The sequence below is a fragment of the Zasmidium cellare genome, assembly GCF_010093935.1.
Source record: "Zasmidium cellare ATCC 36951 unplaced genomic scaffold M409scaffold_7, whole genome shotgun sequence".
NCBI lineage: Eukaryota > Fungi > Ascomycota > Dothideomycetes > Mycosphaerellales > Mycosphaerellaceae > Zasmidium > Zasmidium cellare.
This window is the reverse complement of record NW_022986951.1, coordinates 535164-553385: the sequence shown is the minus strand read 5'-3', so window position 1 is coordinate 553385 and position 18222 is coordinate 535164. Positions and strand designations below refer to the sequence as shown.

Below are 18222 nucleotides of genomic sequence, written 5' to 3'. Positions count from 1 at the left end.
CTCCGGTCTCACACACACCCGACACCTCACACTACTTTCGACTACTCAACAACACGCTTGGCGGTATCATATGCTATTGGATGGCCCTTGTTTTACGCCCCTCCGTATGGTTCTACCATGAGTTCGGCCTGGTCTCCGTCTACGAGACGGGCGGAAATGCGTGGCTTATCATTCTCGCGAGGTCTCTGCGCATGTTCGCTTATGGGTATGTAGGAAGGCGGTGGAGGATGCTGTCGGATTTCATATGCTCACACGACTGCGCAGGACGAACTCTCTCATCCTCGGTATATCCATCCCTGCTGCTGCTGCAACGGGCTTGTCCGGCTAATGTTGTCCAGCTCTGTTCTTTGCAGAGATCGGGTTCTCAGACTCCCAGCTGGGGCTGTTCATGACACTGACCTTGCTCGGTAAGCGATGGTATCCGATGACTGCTTTCGACATACTGATTGGTCTCAGGTGATGTCTTTCTGGGCACTGCACTTACTCTCGTTGCGGATAAAGTAGGGCGAAGAAGGATCCTGTTGATGGGCTCGGCATTGATGGTCTTGACTGGCTGCATCTTTGCTTACTTCGAGAACTTCTGGATTCTCCTCTTCGCCGCCGTGGTTGGTGTTGTATCCGCAACTGGTGGTGACTTTGGACCTTTTCGATCTATCGAGGAGTATGCTATTTGCCACTGTGTGATATACTTGCGCTGACGTTCGAGGTCCATAATATCCCAGATCACCAGCCCATCCTCAAGAGCAGATGTTCTCGCCTGGTATGTCACTCTCTCCGCTCTTGGATCCACTGCCGGTAGCGAAGCCTCTGGTCGGATCATCGAGTTTCTTCAACGACGGGACGGGTGGACTCTCGCTGATGCCTACCACTCCCTGTGGTGGGTCTACGCAATCTTCGGCTTCTTGAACGCCGGCCTTGTGATACTTCTCTCAAAGGCATGCGAAGCAGACAGCCAGCAAGAGAAGTATGCTCAAGTGCCGCAAGAAGAGTCAGAGGACAACAGCATCGAGCTGGTCGAAAGCCCAGCGAGGCCAGGTGCTGTGGCTCTGGATGGTCCGACTCTACCTCCGCCGCCCAAGAAATCACGCTTCTCGTGGCTGTCAGGTTGGATTGGAAACATTTCAACACCGACACTCTCAGTAATGTGGAAGCTCTGGGCTCTGCTTGCTGTAGACTCCCTAGCAGACGGTATGGTTCCATACTCTCTGACGAACTACTACATGGACGACAAGTTCCACCCGAGCAAGGCCGCACTTGGAGATGTCACGTCAGTGAGCTACTTTTTGAGTGCAGTCGGTGGTGTCTTCGCTGGGCCGATGGCGAGGAAGATCGGCTTAGTGAATACCATGGTCTTCACTCATATTCCCTCTTCGGCTGCCGTGCTGGTCTTCCCGTGGCCAAACATGTTCTGGCTCACTGCGGTCCTGCTTTTCGTACGTGCAGGTCTGAACAACATGGACCAAGCGCCGCGATCTGCGTTGATCGCTGCCATCGTCAAGCCAGAAGAGCGAACTGCGGTAATGGGCATCACATCCATGATGCGCACTCTCGCTGCTACTGCTGGCCCAACAGTAACGGGCCTTTTGGCTGGAAGCAACCGATTCTGGATTGCATTCGTCGCTGGAGGTGCTTTCCGACTCGCCTACGACATTGGACTTTGGGTCATCTTTGTCAATATCAAACTTCACCAACACGAAGAAGTTCAGCCTGAGATGGTGCAGACCGGTCAGCAACGACAGCATGATGATAATGAGGAAATGGGTTCTTTGGCTGGATCGGATGAGGATAACGACGAAGACGACAGGACTACGAAATGAAGACTTATGACACATGCGATATGAATTGGGCGGGATACATCGGAAGGAGTCGAGCATAGACTTGGGGGAATGCATTTTTTGACTGTGAGTTTGAAAAGCGGACTCGCTGACGATCTGAGTCTTGAGTTATACAGGCATCGACATGAAAGCTGCGTACTGATTGCTAGCTTCGCTATCCTCTCATAAGGCCATTGCTTTCTTAACTTGATTACAGACCACCTTTCCTCAAGGCAGCTCGGGTATCCTATCCCGCTCATGAAGCTCATAATGTCTGTCATTCGAAGCAATCTCATGAGTCTGGCCCGCCCCAGCATTATGCCCTCCTTGCGTGGACGGAATCGGCGACACTGGATCTGTGGCCGACAAAGCCGACTTTGGGGGCTTCTCATAACTGTCACCCGCTGGCGCTGCTGCAGGCGCTGGTGCTCCACTGCCTTGAGTCCATGCCGCCTCGCGAGATTTTCGACGATGCCGCAGCACAATCCAGACAATGAACGCCGCAATCAGTCCCAGCCCGACGACTCCGCCTACGACACCTCCCGCAATGGCGCCTACGTTGGTGGAACTTCCGGAATTGCTAGATGAGCCTGAATTCGAATTCGACTTCGAGTCGCCTGAAGATTGATCTGAACTTGCACCCGCTCCTCCACTGCCAGCTGACGTCGTGGAGCTCGAAGATCCTGTGACGACCGCACTTCCTGTCCCGACTGGAGTTGTGGAAGGTGGCGGCGTAGTCGCTGGATCAAAGTTCACGGTATTGCCCAGGTACGTATACGTCGTGTACACGAAAGCGCTGTACCCTTGCGTGGTGGTGCAGCCGATCTCCACTGGCGTCCTGTCTGCTGATACCCAATACCTGGTATAGCAGTATGGTGAAGCCACATCTGAGCTGTATTCACGTGTCAGTGGATGGTGCTCGTAGTAACGGATGTTCGGCTTCGATACCATTTCGTCACGGCAGCATTAGCAGAGCAGTCGCTGTTACAAGACGCTTGAAGATTCGCTGATGCCACACAACTTGTCACTGCTACGCAGTTGGCGTTGTTTCCGAGACGACAGCAGATGCCGGCGATGCTTTGCGTTACATCTGCGGCGCAAGTTGAGCCGGCTAGACAGCCGATCGGGGAGACTATACGGGAACAGATGTCAGATAGCTGTATGGTTTGATGGAAGGAGGAGGCCTTACGGATATCTGCTTCGACGTAGCCGCATGTCTGGGCTAGATCTTGACGAGGGAGCAGCGGTGGAGCAGCGAAAGGCGTGATTGCAGCTCTAGGACTGCAATCTGCCAGCGCAGTGAAGACGACTAGCTGGAGCAATACTTTACGAAGCCGAAGAGCCGACATTGCATATGTCCTGCTGGTCGCTGACGTTCAACAGCACCAGGAAGCTCCCTGCCTCTCCACGAAAGATGAAATGAAGTCTCCAGATCTCGGAGGCTGAGCACGGCGGCCTCTCAATTGCAAGCCCCCGTGCCAAGGCTGAGCGCAATAGTCCAATGCAGCTTCGCTTGATCTAACGCCATACGGCAGGAGTCAAGATCTCGCGGCGAATTTTGATTGGCGAGGCTGGATTGGAGGCGTTCTCCACGTGAGAGACATGGGGTCTGTTTTGGGATTGGTATGGTCGGCTCCGGATGTTGTTGTGTGACTTGTTGCACTGACAAATACCGGGTTTATAGAGCAACAGTCCTGGATCACGAATTTCGTCCGTCAACGAGTGACTACACCTCTACACGATCTCTCTTAATCATGGAAGCACAAGCCCCTGCGCACCCCCCTTCCCATCTCGATAATCATCCAACACCGCATTAACCTCCTCCACAGCCTCCAACCCGCCAACAACCTTCCACTCCGCCGGCAAAATCTCACTCCTCTCCAACCACCCCGGCAACTGCCTCCAAAACTCGCCCTTATGCGGTCCAAGATTCTCATTCGAGCACCTCACCGTCCCCGCCCTTACATTCGGATACGTCTTCGCGATCTCCGCGCCATCGACCCGGTGCAAGACCGCCAAGCGGGCGGGTTTGCTGCTTGAGATGAGCGAGAGCCCGAGCTCGAACGTCCAGTTGTAGCAGTCGTACACGGCGGTGATGTCGTCCTTGGGCACGATGGCATGGATTTGGGATTTGATGGCTTCGGGCAAGGCGTGGCGGTCGATGAAGTGCGTTGCTCCGAGTTTCTTCAATTCGGCTTCGTTGGAGGGCCCGGCTATGGCGATGATGCGGCCGATTCCGACGAGTTTTGAGAACTGAATAGCGAATTTGCCGCAGTTGGAGCCGGCGCCTACGATGATGAGGGTTTGGGCGGTGGGATCGAAGGTGGTGGTCGATTTCTCCCAGGGAGGTGGCCAGGCGAAGCCGTAGTCTTCTGTGAAGAGCGCCATGAAGGTCGTGATGAGGTTTAGCGGGATGGTTACGGCGTCTTCTTTCTTATACGAATCCGGGACTTTTGCCATGCCGTCGACTTTCAGAATGCAGTACTCTTGAGCGGCTGCTGAGTCAGGGGTGTTGGAGTCCACAGGAACGCAGATGCCGGTGACTCGGTCGCCTATTTTGAAGGTCGTGGAGGTCGAGGGACCGATCTCTTCGATTGTGCCGGCGACGTCGCCGCCGAGGACCCAGGGGAGTTTGTCGCCTACGAAGAGGCCGAGGTCGCGCATGTAGGAGTCATGGGGGAGGACTAGGGGATGGTATTAGTTGGGGGAGTAGTTGATGGGGGAGGAAGAGGTGGACTTACGATGAGCTGCTTTGACTTTGATGAGGACTTCGCCTTGCTGTGGGGAGGGTACGGGACGTTGGATGTTCACGACGGGCTTCTTGAGCTCTGTGATGGCGATTGCTTTTTGCTGTGTCCCCGACATCTTTGCTCTGGATTGCAACTATGAGGTGAATTTTCCGATGGTGATCAACAGCGAGAGCATCTGTGACTTTGTGCTGTCTTTTTGCGGGCCACAAACTCCGTTATATATGTACGTCTCACATATCACATCGGTACCACGGAGTCGCGTGATTACTTGCTTCAACAGCCTCGCCGGAGATAGCACGGGAGGCTGCGCGCCCCCAAATGGCCAGGGGCTTGGTAATTCCAAACATGGGGGCGACCTGGTGTTTGTGCACAAGCCATGAAACGAGTAGCTTTTGCGAACACGTACGCGAGAAGATGAGTATACTTGTGGGAACAATTTGTATAGTGATGTGCGTGGCTGAGATGGTTGTGCAACATGTTCAGTAATCTTTGGCATTTAGCTGGAAGGTTGCCAAGCTCGATCACATGCTTTTGATGACTACGCAGGAGTGGTCTTGAGGAGGCTTCTTTAGCTGACGAAAGTACATACGCCCTTTCGCAATCACGACATGTACGCCTCCGTCAACCGAGATGCCTTCCCTTTCCTTTGAGGTCGTCGTCCAGCTCGTACAAGATCGGCACCCCAGTCGGTATCTCCACGCCAGGAATGTCCTTGTCACTAATGCCCTCCAGATCCTTCATCAGTGCTCTCAAAGAATTCCCGTGCGCTGCAATCAGAACCGTTTTGCCTGACTTAAGATCAGACACAATGTCACTCTTCCAATATGGCAACACTCTCTCCAAGACATCCTTTAAACATTCCGTCGGCGGCACAGAGATCCCCTGCGAAGAATACCGTCCATCATCTTCCAATTTGCGGTAATCCTCAGAAGTAGGCGGCGGCCGAACATCATACGAGCGCCTCCAAAGATGAACTTGTTCCTCGCCATTCTTCTCAGCCGCTTCAGCCTTGTTCAGACCCTGAAGACCTCCATAGTGCCGTTCATTCAGCGCCCAGTGGCGTTTGACCGGGATCCAGAGACGATCTGCTTCGTCCAGGGCCAGGTTGGCGGTGACGATTGCTCGACGGAGGAGAGATGTGTAGAGCAAGTCTGGGAGCCAGCCTTCTTGTTTCAGGAGCTTGCCGGCTTGGACGGCTTCTTTGCGGCCTTCGTCGTTCAGTGGGACGTCGACCCAGCCGGTGAAGAGGTTCTTCTCGTTCCATTCACTGCGGCCGTGGCGGAGGATGATGAGCTTGTATTTGCCGCCCATGGCTTGGATTGAGTCAGGGGTGTGCTGATGGCTTCAAGAGACGTGGTTGCTGTAGGGTTTGCTGCCGCTGGTAGTACCTGTCGTCTCTTCTTTCAGTCAAGAAGACAATGTATACTTTTGGAGCAACGTCACATCAAGATCGGAAGTCGAAGGAAAGCTGCACAAGTTGCGAAGGACCTTGGTGGATTTCCTCGCGAGGACCATGATGGCTTTCGACGAAGCTTTCCACAAGAACCAGGAAAGTGGCGAGTAGTTGCTATTTTCTCGCACGCTTAATATGATAGATAGAAGACGAGATTCGAGTAAGACTACCTTGGATTGAGGTTTCGATCGTATCTTCAGCTTTCACGCCCTTCTGGCGTCTCGTGTATACTGCTTAGCAGTACCGTACGTCCTCTCAAGCCCTCAATTGAGCAGCATTTCTCTCCAGGAAGTCCATTTGCGTCTTGCGATACCCATCGTCAGTAATACGACATCCGTCCTCACGGAATTGAAATTGCTGAGGCTGGTTGGGATTGTACTTTGGCCAAGTGGGCAGGCCAAGGCCTTGAGTATTTGGATCGAGGTTGTTCGCAAACTGCACGAGGCTGCTCATGATGTTGAGAGTGTTCTTTCTCAGTGCAGCGGGGATGGTGCCGAATGCGTTGAGGACCACGTCTGAAATGTGGAAAGAGCCTAGAATGGGGAGGTTGGAGACCTGGAGTGGATTTAAGAGCGAGATCTGACCGAGAAGAGGTAGGCTCTGCTTGATTTGGTAGGACCAGGTGTTTTGGCGGGTCGAAGTGACGTTCAGCAGAGTCCGACGGCCTGAGGTGAAAGTATAATCTCCAATCATACTCGCAATCTTCTTGTACTTGGGACCCAGTTGATTGTTGAGACCGGTGTCGTAGGGAGAACCTTCAGCTGGGTCATCAGAGTAAAGACCGACGAGCTCTTCGATGAGGCTTCGCGGAGTCTCTTGACAATAGACCTCCTGGAAGTAATTGACAATGTCCTGGTTTGTGGTCACATTGAGCTGATTGACCAACGAGAATAGCGTGCCTTCGTCGACCATGTTGCCAATGACAAATGGGATGTTGGCTACTTTGCCCTCGCCTGTGAGCTTAGCTGGATCGTCGACGAGATACTCGCCATCAGGTCGCGGATACCATGGTACCAAGGTCGCAGTATAGGAGAGAAAGTTTGTCTCGCCTTGAACAGCGGCGTAAATGCTCTCGTAAGGGGCCGCCTTTGCGCAAGACAATTTGTCACCGGCATTACCGCAGCCGATTCGTCCCATCAAACGGTCGAATATTGGCTGTGCATGAGTGTAGTCAAGCACTTTGCGAACCTACATTGCATCGTTAGTCGGATCATAGAAGATGGCATTGGATCATCCTGATCATACCGGGCCACTGAACACCCAAGCGCCTCTGAACTTGCCACTGACATCGCCATTCTTCAAGACCATGTGCGTAGTCGTGGACATGGCTCCAGCAGATTCGCCAAAGACCGTGACCTTCCACGGGTCACCACCAAATTTCGAGATATATTTCTGTACCCAGGCGAAAGCAACATCCTGATCTTTCAAGAAGAGGTTGGCGATGCCAGCATCTGTGACCTCCTTCGATGCCAGGGTCCCGAAGAAGTTCAGGCGGTAGTTGGCAGAGACGAACACCACGGGCTGTTTCATGTCGATGCTGCGCTGTACGAGATTCGCACCCTGGGAATTGTGATTAGCGTTACAACGCTTGGAAGCATGACTTTTCCGAACGGACCTGGTATATGACACCTTGCAAGGCTGTAGCTTCCGAGCCCAGAGAGCCTGAAGACCCCAGTTCAAAGCCACCGCCATGGATCCACATCAAGACAGGTAGTTTCGAAGTATCTTTGATGCCTTTTGGTACTTGAACATTGATACTCAAGCAGTCCTCTGCCTGTCTGGTAATGTTTGGCAGGACTGTAGCTTCGATCAGACCAAGTAGCTCACCCACTTCTGCATTGCCCTGCTCGAGGGGAGAGGCGACAAGCTCTTGCTGAGGACAAGCTGGTCCGTAGTCTGTCGCGTCTTGCTCGCCAGACAGTTTGTCTTGAGGTCCTATCAAACGAGGGTTCTCAAGGCGGCCGGCGACCGCAAAGGGCATGCCTAGAAAGCTGGTCGTACTCGTGAGGAGATCGTTGCGGCCCTTGAAAGTGCCATAGTCTAGGCCTATTGTGGTAGGTAGAGCATGGCATGTGCCAACGAGACCCAGAATGGCAGGAGTGATCACTGAGAGAAACATGGTAAATTGGGATGGTACGATTGAATGACCGAACGTCTTCCACGTCGAACGGTTTATCTCTATATATACCCACAGTCTCAGTAGCAATTTACGACTAGCTTCCCCATTCAATCCTTCTCCTGCCGTTTCAAAACCGATGACCCTTCCCGAGCAGTATGTCTTGACTTCCGACAAAAAGAAAAGTAGCAGCCGGGAGCGGATTCTTAGGTTTCCTGATGCAGACTCGTAGCGACGATCGCTCCTTCACGGGCACGACGAGATGAAAGTCTCTTCAAGAGCGCGGGGAAATATCAGATCTACTGGTGTAAGTTGTATTCCTAGTCAGGACGATGAAGAATGAGAAACGTCTGTGACCTGTGGAGTCTTCGCTTGGACGTCCACGTCAGGGGCAACATTAAGTTCGGATGTGAACTTGTCTGATGTCGTGTGTGATCTGGGATAGAGCGTATCTTTAGTACGAGTCAGAACATCCACATACATGTTGCATCTGTTTCTTGAACTAGACTTCTGGAGACTATGCGTTGGGGAGTCTCAGGATGTCGTAAGACCCAGAGCCGAGGATGTCGAGGACCTCTTTGTAAATAGTCGACGGATATCAGCTACTGGTCCTACGGGTGACCAGTACTTCAGGTGAAGTGTTGCATGAGAGCTGCTTCGACGGCCAAGGCTATCGGCTCGAGAAAGAGGAGGCTTCGGGTCGGCAAGCGAAGATCCCGAACCTGTCATTCACTCACTTCCGAAAAGTTACGCTAACGTAATAGCCCTTACTTGCCGAGAGCTTGCGAACACCCAAGTCGGCTTCGATGCGATGGCTTCGCAATTTCTCAAAAATGGTATCTCAGCTTAATCAGTGCTTTTGCACGCCTCATTTGGCGACTTGGCACTTTGGTTGCTATCGCTTGCACGAACACTTTAGTGAAACTTTTCCCTCGTTGTAAGCCAGCTTCTTGTATCTGGCAGCATGATCGGCAGATAGGTGAGGAAAGCGAGATCCACATTGAACCAGTGCAGTGACACGTGGTCTGTCATTCAGCTTCAGAAGTTATGCTTAGCGTCAACATCAGATGTTTGTAGAGTCACGAGCATGCGCCGTTCAACCTCACTTCACAAGCTTTACTGGACTACAGGGAACCATCGATGCAGCAAGCTGTGCACGTGCTTGCTTTCATTCACTTGTTGCAACAAGTCTGTACGGTGACATCAGCACGTGACTAATTTTCATTCACTCACAGATTGATTGGTACGGGACAAAGCCGCTCAAAGCGGCAAATCGCGGTCAACAGTGCGCTTATTGTAGCATGTGAACATAATAGCAAACAAGTGAAGAAGAACGAGCTTTGTGCGGGCGTTTTGCGAGAACTACATATTAGATATCTTTCTGCCTACGTCTATATCCGTCTTCTACAACCACGTCAGAGATCTGAAAGGCGAATCATTGTCCAAAGCGAAAACAAAACCAGAGGTGGCGCGAACAGCCCAGAGCAAACAGTGGGGGATATTTGCAGGACTAACATCTTAACAGCACTCTCGCAACACATTCCTGCGAGATCCCGAGCACCACCTGATCTCGACCCCTTTCACATTGACATACCTCCTCCCAAGATGGACTCACTATCACCCGCGACGCCTGAACAAACCGCGCAAAACCAATCACTTCGCAAAGGATACGAAGTGTACTGCGCCAGCCCGACGGTTCCTGTTCTCGACACATTGCTGAACATTCTCGGGGACCACCCACTGAAAAAGGAGGTCAAGGATACATACAACCGCTTGGTGCACAAGGGTGTTCAAGGTCTTCCTCATGCTGCACACGCTGTGCTCCTATTCTGTGTCTTCGAGGCGCTCTGCGACGACACTCCCGTCAACCCAAACCTCATCAACCGCTTCCACAAGATGCTTACTGGGCTGGAGCAACGGTTCGACTATCTCCCTCGACACTGCTGCTCGAACAATGCGATCTACAACCACATCTACGGCATGTTCACAGCGTGTATCATCGCTGATGAAGCTGTCATCCCCGCGGATCTGGCTCGCATTTTCCGCAATTCTGAAGGCAACGACGAGATCTTGCAAGGCTTCGAGGCTTGGCTGCAAGTCAGCAACACGACGGTTCACAACAGCTACCACCCGGCTTTCCACAACGCCGTGCGAGATACTGTCCGTCTGTTCCTTGCTAGGGCACCGCAACCTCAGCCGCACATCCTCATCAGTGTCATGGTCGCAGCCGAGCAATGGGCTATCTACCTCCCAATTGCCAACCACATGGCCAAGTTCGGCGTCCACATCGACCTCGACCCGAAAAAACAGCAGCTCTACAACCAAAGTGCGGCAATGCAGGTCGAGCCGAGAGTCGCAGCTCTCCACGTTCGAGCACCGACCCAGCGCAGCGTCTTCGCAAACCCACCACCAGGCTCTGATACGCCTTGGCAGGTGCTGCCACCTGTTCCAGACCCGTTCCCGGCTCAAAACACCCAGTCACTTCCAGCCATGAACCCAGGCGGCTTCTATCAGAACGGAGAGGCACAACAAGGAGCTCAGCGCCAGCGATCCCCTTCAAGCCCACAGACCTTCCAGCCTCGGCGGACGGTGTCTCTCGCTCAGCAGAGCCAGCAGGTAAACAAGCCCCAAAGCCTCCTCGCAGCACACCTCGCCCAGTTCGACGGACAAGGTCGTCGACGTGCTTCAGCACCACAGGTCAACGCCGCCGGCTCTCGGGGCGCCTACCCGATGCCTGTTTCGACCCCATCGAGTCAAACTGAGCCACGTCGGGTTTCCACACCATCGGCAATGTCCGAAGTCTCCGATACGATCCATGTAACGAGAAAATCTCAGCAGCAGTCGAGGTACGCAGATATGTTCGCGAAGCAGGCCGAGCAGCATCCCGCCAAGCAACAGCCTCGACCACAGCCTGTTCGATCACAGGCTACCCGGATGCCTCCACCGCCAACGCCCAAGAAGCAAACACCCAAGAAGCAAGCGACGGAGCAGACGCCGACTCGAAGCAGTACACGTCGTCGTTCGGCTGCATCCGCTCCGAGACAGATCAAGTATGATCGAGATTCTTCTGATGAAGATGAGGACGAGGATGTTGCGAGGATGGTTGTGCCGGATGATGATCCGAATGATGAGGATTTTATGGGTTGAGAAGGATGGGAAATCGAGAGCGTGGGGAGCGAGGGGAGCGAGGAGAGAGTTGATCTTTCCATGAAGCTTATGCTTTCTTGGTCTTTGTATTATATTTGTTTCAAAAAGCGATCGAGTTGAGGAGCGGCGTCCGAGGAAGAGGAGAAGATACCCATTAGTTGTGCTCTTGGATCGGAAGCGATGAGATGCTCCGTTGTGGTGGAGTACTTCATTTCTTCGAAGACATCATGTTCTACTACATGTATCATTAGCTTCATCCAGATCCAGCCATCACCCACCTCTTCTAGATCTATCATCCATATTTCCCCCTCCATACCCATCACTCAGTCCCACTCATACCTCGTCTCCATCCTCCCCCCAGCGCCATTCCCCAGCCTCGGACTCGAAGGCGAAAGCACATAACTACTCTCAACATCAACCTCCACCGTCTTCATGACCCCAGAAATCCTCCACTCATTCCACTCGCTGCCATGACTTTCACTCCTGACCAACGCCTCCTCCGGCCTCTGGATCTCCAAGGGCGATATTATGATTTGCTCTTCGCTGTCGGAGTGACGGAGTGTAGTCTTGATGCGTTCGATTCTGCTGGAGGGTGTGGGTTTGGAGCCGGTACGGGAGAGCTTGGTGGGTTTGAGGGAGCTGAGTTTGATGCAGTTCATGGTCGGGTGGGTTGTTGTGTCGCGGTCTGTTCGATTAGTCGTAGAGAAGGGGAGGAGGGCGAGGAGTTTTCGTGGGATGTGCTTCAGGACGGGTCGGAGGACTGGCAGGCACGATGTTATGATCTGCGACCATGAGGTCAGCGTGTGCTATACGTTGATGCGAGGATAGAGAGAGATACTCCAACGTTCAACTCCATCCCACTCCGAACTACAAACTGCGTACTGTCACCATCTCCATACGCAATGCGATGGATTTGCGTCATGCGCAGAATCGAGCAGATCGTAGTCAATAAGCCCAGGCTGAAGACGATGCTCAATCCAAGCTTGACCGCCCTCTCGAGTCGAAGCCGGTAGACGAGGGGGATGGGTATGAGGAAGATGACCACATCGCACAAGATCGTGATGGAGCTCATCGTGTAGCTGACGGGTGCATATGAGATGCAAGAGCCTTCGATTGATGGATCAAACATCTTGGATAACTGGGTGTAACGTCAGCTGGGGCTCGTCATCGATCAGTGGTTAGGGAGACCGACCGGGACGCAAGAGAAGAGAAAGACAAAGACAAACGTCGTCTGCGCCAAAGTCGAGAAGACTGCGACTCCTATGATGAGTCTTCGAAATCGGTCGCCTAGGGTCCGCTTCGTCATGCGGAGATACATGAGGCAGAGTGCGAGCTTGAAGCCCGCAATGCCCCAGAGGTAGAATGGCCGACTTGTGTAGTTGATCTGCAGAGACGAACGTGGTCAGAGCGAGAGTTCAGGGGACTGGGTGGGAGCGGCGTACAATGGCATAGTCTTTCTGGTCTTCTTCTGGTCTTAACCTCAAAGGCAATCCAAGCCCGTATTTCGTCTCTGTTAATGCTCAGATTGATGGCCTTTGAGAAGGTATAGGTGACAATGATCAACTTACGAATCACCGAAGAAGCGCTGTAAGTGATGCTGAAAAGCTGCCCGACGACAGGTCAGTCTCTGGCGGCATGATTATATCACGATCAACATACTGCAGTGACGACAGTGACCCAGTCCTCTCGATGAAGACTCTTCCTCCTGATCCATAACCTCAATAGCACAATCAAGATCATGAGCACCGTCATCGACAGCAGCTTCGCAATGACCGATCGCCATTTCGATACATGGTCAATCTCTGGCGAAGCGCCCACAACCCATTCCATCTGCGCTGATGGTACGTCGGTTCATCCGCAGTAGGAGGTAGAGGTGTAGGTCAAGCAACGGAGCCTCATGTCTGATGTGTCTTGGAAGGAGGTATACGACATCGTCTTGCCCCTCTCCGCGAAACCCCGGAATGATCCCAAGAATTGCCCAGACCTTGTTGCAGCTGTTGGAGTGACGAGCTGAAGTTTTGAGTTGCCGGCCAAGCATGGCGAGGACCAGGATGAAGGTGTTGGGTTTGCGACATTTGGAAGAAGCTTGTTTCCTGGTAGATCTGCTGCGTTGTTGCTTGCTGGTCTTTTGCTCGAGGTTTTTGTACGAAGTCGCGGTCAGAGAGGGCAGCAAGCATGACAAAGGATCGATTGATATGGAGCTCTGAAAGACCGCAACGTTTGGAAACGCTGATTGATGATAGCACTTGGCCACTCAATGATCCGTCGGCGGAGATCAAGTTTGCGGGCAGGTATCTTGACTTTCCAGATGTTGGCTCCCAGGGCTGTGAACAAGCATCTCCATCCAGTAACGCCACGGCCTTGTCAGGCACATCCTCGTCGAATCCTTGGCCATCGGCATGCCGCTTGCGGATCACTCACGTGTCGTTTCATGCTATTTTTGAGTGCCGTGACCACGTTGACTGACTCGACGGCATCTGAACAGGTGATGCAGATACCGAGCGTGTATACTGCAGCTGACGATGCGATGATTCGAAGTGCCATAGTGGCTGTCGTGAGAACTTTTGCTCTTTTCATAAGACGTGGATATCTAGAAGTACACGCTGCTGGTACACGCACCTTCTCCAAGTATTCCACTTCCTTGTGAGATTTGATTCGAACGCCTTCAAACTACAGCTGTATGCCGCCCACCCACTACTCACTTACATCGCTTCTCCACAATCCGCGCGCCGAACTCCTCGTATTCTTGCCGGCTGACCCACATCTGGTGGAACGTTCCTAAGCTGGCCAGCACGCTTCCTCCAATCCAACCTCCGTATTTTCTCTCAACTGAGTTTTGGTTCGCGATCACCCTGATCTTTGGATTTGGGTATATGGTCTGAAGATCTGATTGTAGTCGTTCGGGCAGCTTGTCGATCAAGCTTCCTGCTCCGGTAATGATGATGTTGTTCATCAAGTGTGGCCTTGTGTCGACGTCGCAGGCCTGCAGCGCATTTCTCGCGACGCTGGTAAGGGTCTGGTCGCCGGCTGGTGCAGGATTCTCCGCGTCTGTGTATGCGGCGTTGTGGTCGAAGAGTCCTTCGGCGACCTTGAAACGCTCAGCGCTGAAAACCTGGTTCCAGCCGTCTGGCATCTCAAAAGGCTTGGGTGGATAGTTCTTGACGTGGTCCAGGTTCGTGAAAGCACCGGCGCCAGATTGGGATTCCAGTCGGTTCGGACCAGGCCAGGTCTGGACGACGCTTTCCTTGAAGGCGGTAAGCACGCGCTCTTCTTCTAGTTTACGGAAGCTGTCTGTAGGTGGTTTGTCGAACTTGACGTATGTCGCGTTGCTAGGTGCACCGGCGTCAACTGGCTGCTTTGACTTCACCATGTAGTGCGGGATGAGAGGGGCTTGCAAGCTGCTAAGCATGAGGCGAATCTGGTTGCTGAGCCAATTGCCGGCTAATGGAGTGTGATGGACGCCTGAAGAATGTCAGAACTTGTCTTCGCGGAGAGCATATTTGCTAAGGGTGGTTTCGGGGGAACAAGTCAGTGTACAAGCCTGGTCAAAGGCTGTATCATCAAAGCAGTGCTATGTCGACCGTCGTGAGATATAGAAAGAATCATCATGTAAAGCACTGCGTAGAGAGAGGTTGGAGACTTACTCTTTCTCAGGACCATGCCTTCCCACAACGCAGTCACAGAGGTATTTTGATGTCCAACGTCGATCACAAGCGCTGTGGCTTTCCCTTGCGAATACCTGTCCCAGCGTTAGTATAGCTCGACTCTCGCTTCGTTGACAGCACGTACGCGGCTAGTTGTCCGTTCTTGGCCAGAAAGAAAGCCGGCACACCCCATTGCTCCATGGCAATCTCGATCGACTTCTCTCGCGCCTTTTGTGGGTTCCACGCGGGCTCTGCCATCAGCAGCGGGTATTCGCCCAAGACCTTCTCTTGATCCTCCAGTTGCTCCATCTGATCGTCCATGTTCACATCGCCGTTCTCGTCTTTATCATCGTTGAGCCCATTCTTATTTGGAGGGGTTTGCTTCGCTCCAGTTAACCTCGATGTGACGCTGTACTCCCATAGCTTGGTGGCCGTCTCCCAATCTTCTACGATGCCGTCTGAGTCGAATGGGTTCTTAATCTCCATATCTGGTCGCGGTAGGTGGATCGCATTCTCGCCGAAGACTTTCTCGCCAGACGAGAGGAGGCCATAGTTGGTTGGAATGACCGCTTTGGGGGTGTCTTCGCCCGCAAAGCCCGCGCGGGTGGTGTAGGAGCCGGGGTCGAGGACGAGCGCATTGATCTCATCTAGCACAGAACATCAGTACCATCCGCGACGCCTTTCTTCCTGTGTACTGACCTCCAGCATATTCTTGGGCCGCTGGCGGCTGGGTCGGAGGCAGTGTGGCCGCCATGTTGGGTGGGAGGGTATGCGATGTTCACATGCAGCAGCGCTAGTTTTGGCGACAGTAATGAGACTAGCGGTGAGCAGTGAGTGAATGTACGGGGCGCGCAATTCGAGTCGGTGTCTTCCATCACAAGCAGCCATCAAGACGCGAAGTCCAAACCGCGATCGAAACGAGGTGGCCAGAAGTCGTGCTCAATGCTCGCTTGGCTGCGCATTATGGCCGCTGACCATTACGCGTTACTTCACGTCTTCTCCTTTTCGAACTTCTCCAACGCCCCAGACATCTGGATATGCGGCCAATTGCACGATGAAGGTGACGGATCTGTTCAAAGTCGAAACCCTCGACACTCGCTTTGCCTCGTCGACTGGCCAGCCTCGTCCGGACGCCCAGCCTGCACGATGGAACACCCCCGAATACTGGTTGTACGGCCTCTGCTTCGCTTCCATCCCAATCTTGATGTTCAAGGCGGTATATGATGTCTCGAGACCGGAACACCCTAGCTATGAACACTATGACGACCTCCTCTCCCCAGGCTGGATACCTGGAAGGAAAGTCGACAACTCGGACGCACAATATGCTGGATTTCGCGAGAACATCCCTTACATGGCTCTACTTCTTGTGCTACACCCATTATTGAGAAGAGCTTATGAGGCCATTTCATCTCCGAAAAGAATTGAAGGTGCGAATGGTGTGAAACCACACTCTGGAGCCGTCTCTTCCAAATCTGCGGACGACAGGAAGGAAACACGAATCTTTTTCGACGTTGTCTTTGCCGTCATATTTCTGGTGGCACTGCATGGCGTTTCAGCTCTGAAAATCTTCTTTATCCTCTATCTGAACTACCAGATTGCGACTACATTGCCACGTCAATACATTGGTACCACGACCTGGGTGTTCAATATCGCTCTGCTTTTTGCCAACGAACTCTGCCATGGCTACAAATTCGCAGACATTGCTGCAGCAGCACTTCCCCCCACCACGACTGCTGCTGATAAGCCACTTGAGGACAATTGGGGAACCTGGATCGACAGCTATGGCGGCCTCATTCCACGATGGGAGATTCTGTTCAACATTACAGTCTTGCGACTGATATCCTTCAACTTTGACTATCTTTGGTCGATGAATCGAAGAGCCAGCAGCCCAATCGAGGTATGTACATGCAACGTGACCTGAGCACCCTGGCATCAACTAATCCACTTCAGAAGAAAAACCTCGATCCTGGATCTCTTTCAGAGCGAGATCGTGTTGCATACGGAGCACAACCGTCTGACTTCACTTTCCGCAATTACATCGCGTACATCCTATACTCGCCGTTGTACCTTGCTGGACCCATCGTCAACTTCAACGACTACATCTCCCAATGTCGATACCCACTCCCAACGATCTCCACAAGTCGCATCATTCCATACGGCATTCGCTTCGGGCTCTGTTTACTTTGCATGGAACTTTGTCAACACTACTTGTACGCAGTCGCTATATCCAAGTCGAATCCGGACTGGAATGTGTACACACCATTTCAACTAAGTATGCTGGGATACTTCAACCTACACATCATCTGGCTGAAGCTTCTTCTCCCGTGGCGCTTCTTCCGATTCTGGTCTCTCGTGGATGGCATAGACCCACCTGAGAACATGGTCCGCTGCATGTCGGACAACTACTCGGCTCTGGCTTTCTGGCGAGGATGGCATCGATCCTTCAATCGATTTGTCGTTCGTTACATCTATGTTCCTCTTGGAGGAAGCGAGCACTCCAGGCTGCGTCATATTGTCAATTATCTCGCCGTCTTCACCTTCGTCGCACTCTGGCACGACATCAACCTCCGGTTACTCATGTGGGGATGGCTCATCACGTTATTCGTCCTACCAGAGGTACTAGCAACACTTGCCTTTCCCGCGAAGAAGTGGAAAGATCGACCAAATCAGTACAGGTGGCTGTGTGGTGTGGGGGCTGTTGCAAACATCCTCATGATGATGGCAGCGAATCTTGTTGGGTTCGCTGTTGGGTTGGATGGCTTGAAGGGCCTGGTCGATGGCATAGTTGGGACCTGGGGTGGCCGAGCCTTTCTCCTCGCTGCATGCGCCACGCTATTTGTCGGCGTGCAGGTCATGTTTGAGGTCCGCGAAAGCGAGAAGAGGCGGGGCGTGAACATGAAATGCTAAGTCGAGCATCTATTTTCCGTATCTTGTATTACTGACTTCCACGTTCTCAGAGCACGCTGAACCTCCTTGCCACTAGGCCCCTCAACTGACTGCACCTGCGCTAGACATTACCGGAGCAAAACGTTTGTCAATGTGCCATAAAACTGTCTTCTCCTCCGACCGAATAGTGCCGATGTCCCCATGTCAATCTTGGCAAACACCTCTGTTGCGGAGAACGTCTGGAGAAAGCGGAAAAGTGGACCTGGAGATACATCGGCTGCCACACTTCGCTTGAAGATATCCCGCCGTTTGGGCAAGGCCAAGAACTGCCAAGACTATCGTTTGTGAATAGTTTTGAGGCGGCAGTTGCACTTCGAGTAGCAGTACGAGCACATTGTGCAATGGCCGATGA

The 18222-nt window shown here is 52.8% G+C and overlaps 8 protein-coding genes across 8 annotated transcripts; 3 read left to right on the top strand and 5 right to left on the bottom strand.

Annotated features, from left to right (window-relative positions):
- Window positions 1-80: 80 nt before the first annotated feature.
- On the top strand, window positions 81-1817 carry M409DRAFT_64242 (uncharacterized protein; the record flags this gene model as incomplete). Its single annotated transcript, XM_033815982.1, has 5 exons — window positions 81-205; window positions 265-284; window positions 339-407; window positions 457-661; window positions 707-1817. 5 exons carry the CDS (start codon window positions 81-83, stop codon window positions 1815-1817), a joined length of 1530 nt encoding a protein of 509 aa, XP_033671433.1.
- A 225-nt stretch (window positions 1818-2042) lies between these two features.
- On the bottom strand, window positions 2043-3163 carry M409DRAFT_51567 (uncharacterized protein; the record flags this gene model as incomplete). Its single annotated transcript, XM_033811842.1, has 3 exons — window positions 2043-2706; window positions 2763-2946; window positions 3004-3163. 3 exons carry the CDS (start codon window positions 3161-3163, stop codon window positions 2043-2045), a joined length of 1008 nt encoding a protein of 335 aa, XP_033671432.1.
- A 403-nt stretch (window positions 3164-3566) lies between these two features.
- Window positions 3567-4679, bottom strand: M409DRAFT_19362 (uncharacterized protein; the record flags this gene model as incomplete). Its single annotated transcript, XM_033804898.1, has 2 exons — window positions 3567-4498; window positions 4556-4679. 2 exons carry the CDS (start codon window positions 4677-4679, stop codon window positions 3567-3569), a joined length of 1056 nt encoding a protein of 351 aa, XP_033671431.1.
- A 506-nt stretch (window positions 4680-5185) lies between these two features.
- M409DRAFT_19361 (uncharacterized protein) lies at window positions 5186-5875 on the bottom strand (the record flags this gene model as incomplete). The annotated part of the gene is made up of 1 exon (XM_033804897.1): window positions 5186-5875. The coding sequence occupies one exon, from the start codon at window positions 5873-5875 to the stop codon at window positions 5186-5188; it is 690 nt and encodes a 229-aa protein (XP_033671430.1).
- Window positions 5876-6272: 397 nt separating this feature from the next.
- M409DRAFT_64240 (uncharacterized protein) lies at window positions 6273-8136 on the bottom strand (the record flags this gene model as incomplete). The annotated part of the gene is made up of 4 exons (XM_033815981.1): window positions 6273-7205; window positions 7263-7577; window positions 7633-8063; window positions 8103-8136. 4 exons carry the CDS (start codon window positions 8134-8136, stop codon window positions 6273-6275), a joined length of 1713 nt encoding a protein of 570 aa, XP_033671429.1.
- A 1602-nt stretch (window positions 8137-9738) lies between these two features.
- Window positions 9739-11280, top strand: M409DRAFT_51564 (uncharacterized protein; the record flags this gene model as incomplete). Its single annotated transcript, XM_033811841.1, has 1 exon — window positions 9739-11280. One exon carries the CDS (start codon window positions 9739-9741, stop codon window positions 11278-11280), a length of 1542 nt encoding a protein of 513 aa, XP_033671428.1.
- A 2698-nt stretch (window positions 11281-13978) lies between these two features.
- On the bottom strand, window positions 13979-15678 carry M409DRAFT_64239 (uncharacterized protein; the record flags this gene model as incomplete). The annotated part of the gene is made up of 4 exons (XM_033815980.1): window positions 13979-14742; window positions 14925-15019; window positions 15070-15571; window positions 15624-15678. 4 exons carry the CDS (start codon window positions 15676-15678, stop codon window positions 13979-13981), a joined length of 1416 nt encoding a protein of 471 aa, XP_033671427.1.
- Window positions 15679-15978: 300 nt separating this feature from the next.
- Window positions 15979-17831, top strand: M409DRAFT_51562 (uncharacterized protein; the record flags this gene model as incomplete). Its single annotated transcript, XM_033811840.1, has 2 exons — window positions 15979-16821; window positions 16875-17831. The coding sequence occupies 2 exons, from the start codon at window positions 15979-15981 to the stop codon at window positions 17829-17831; spliced, it is 1800 nt and encodes a 599-aa protein (XP_033671426.1).
- Between the last annotated feature and the right edge of the window lie 391 nt (window positions 17832-18222).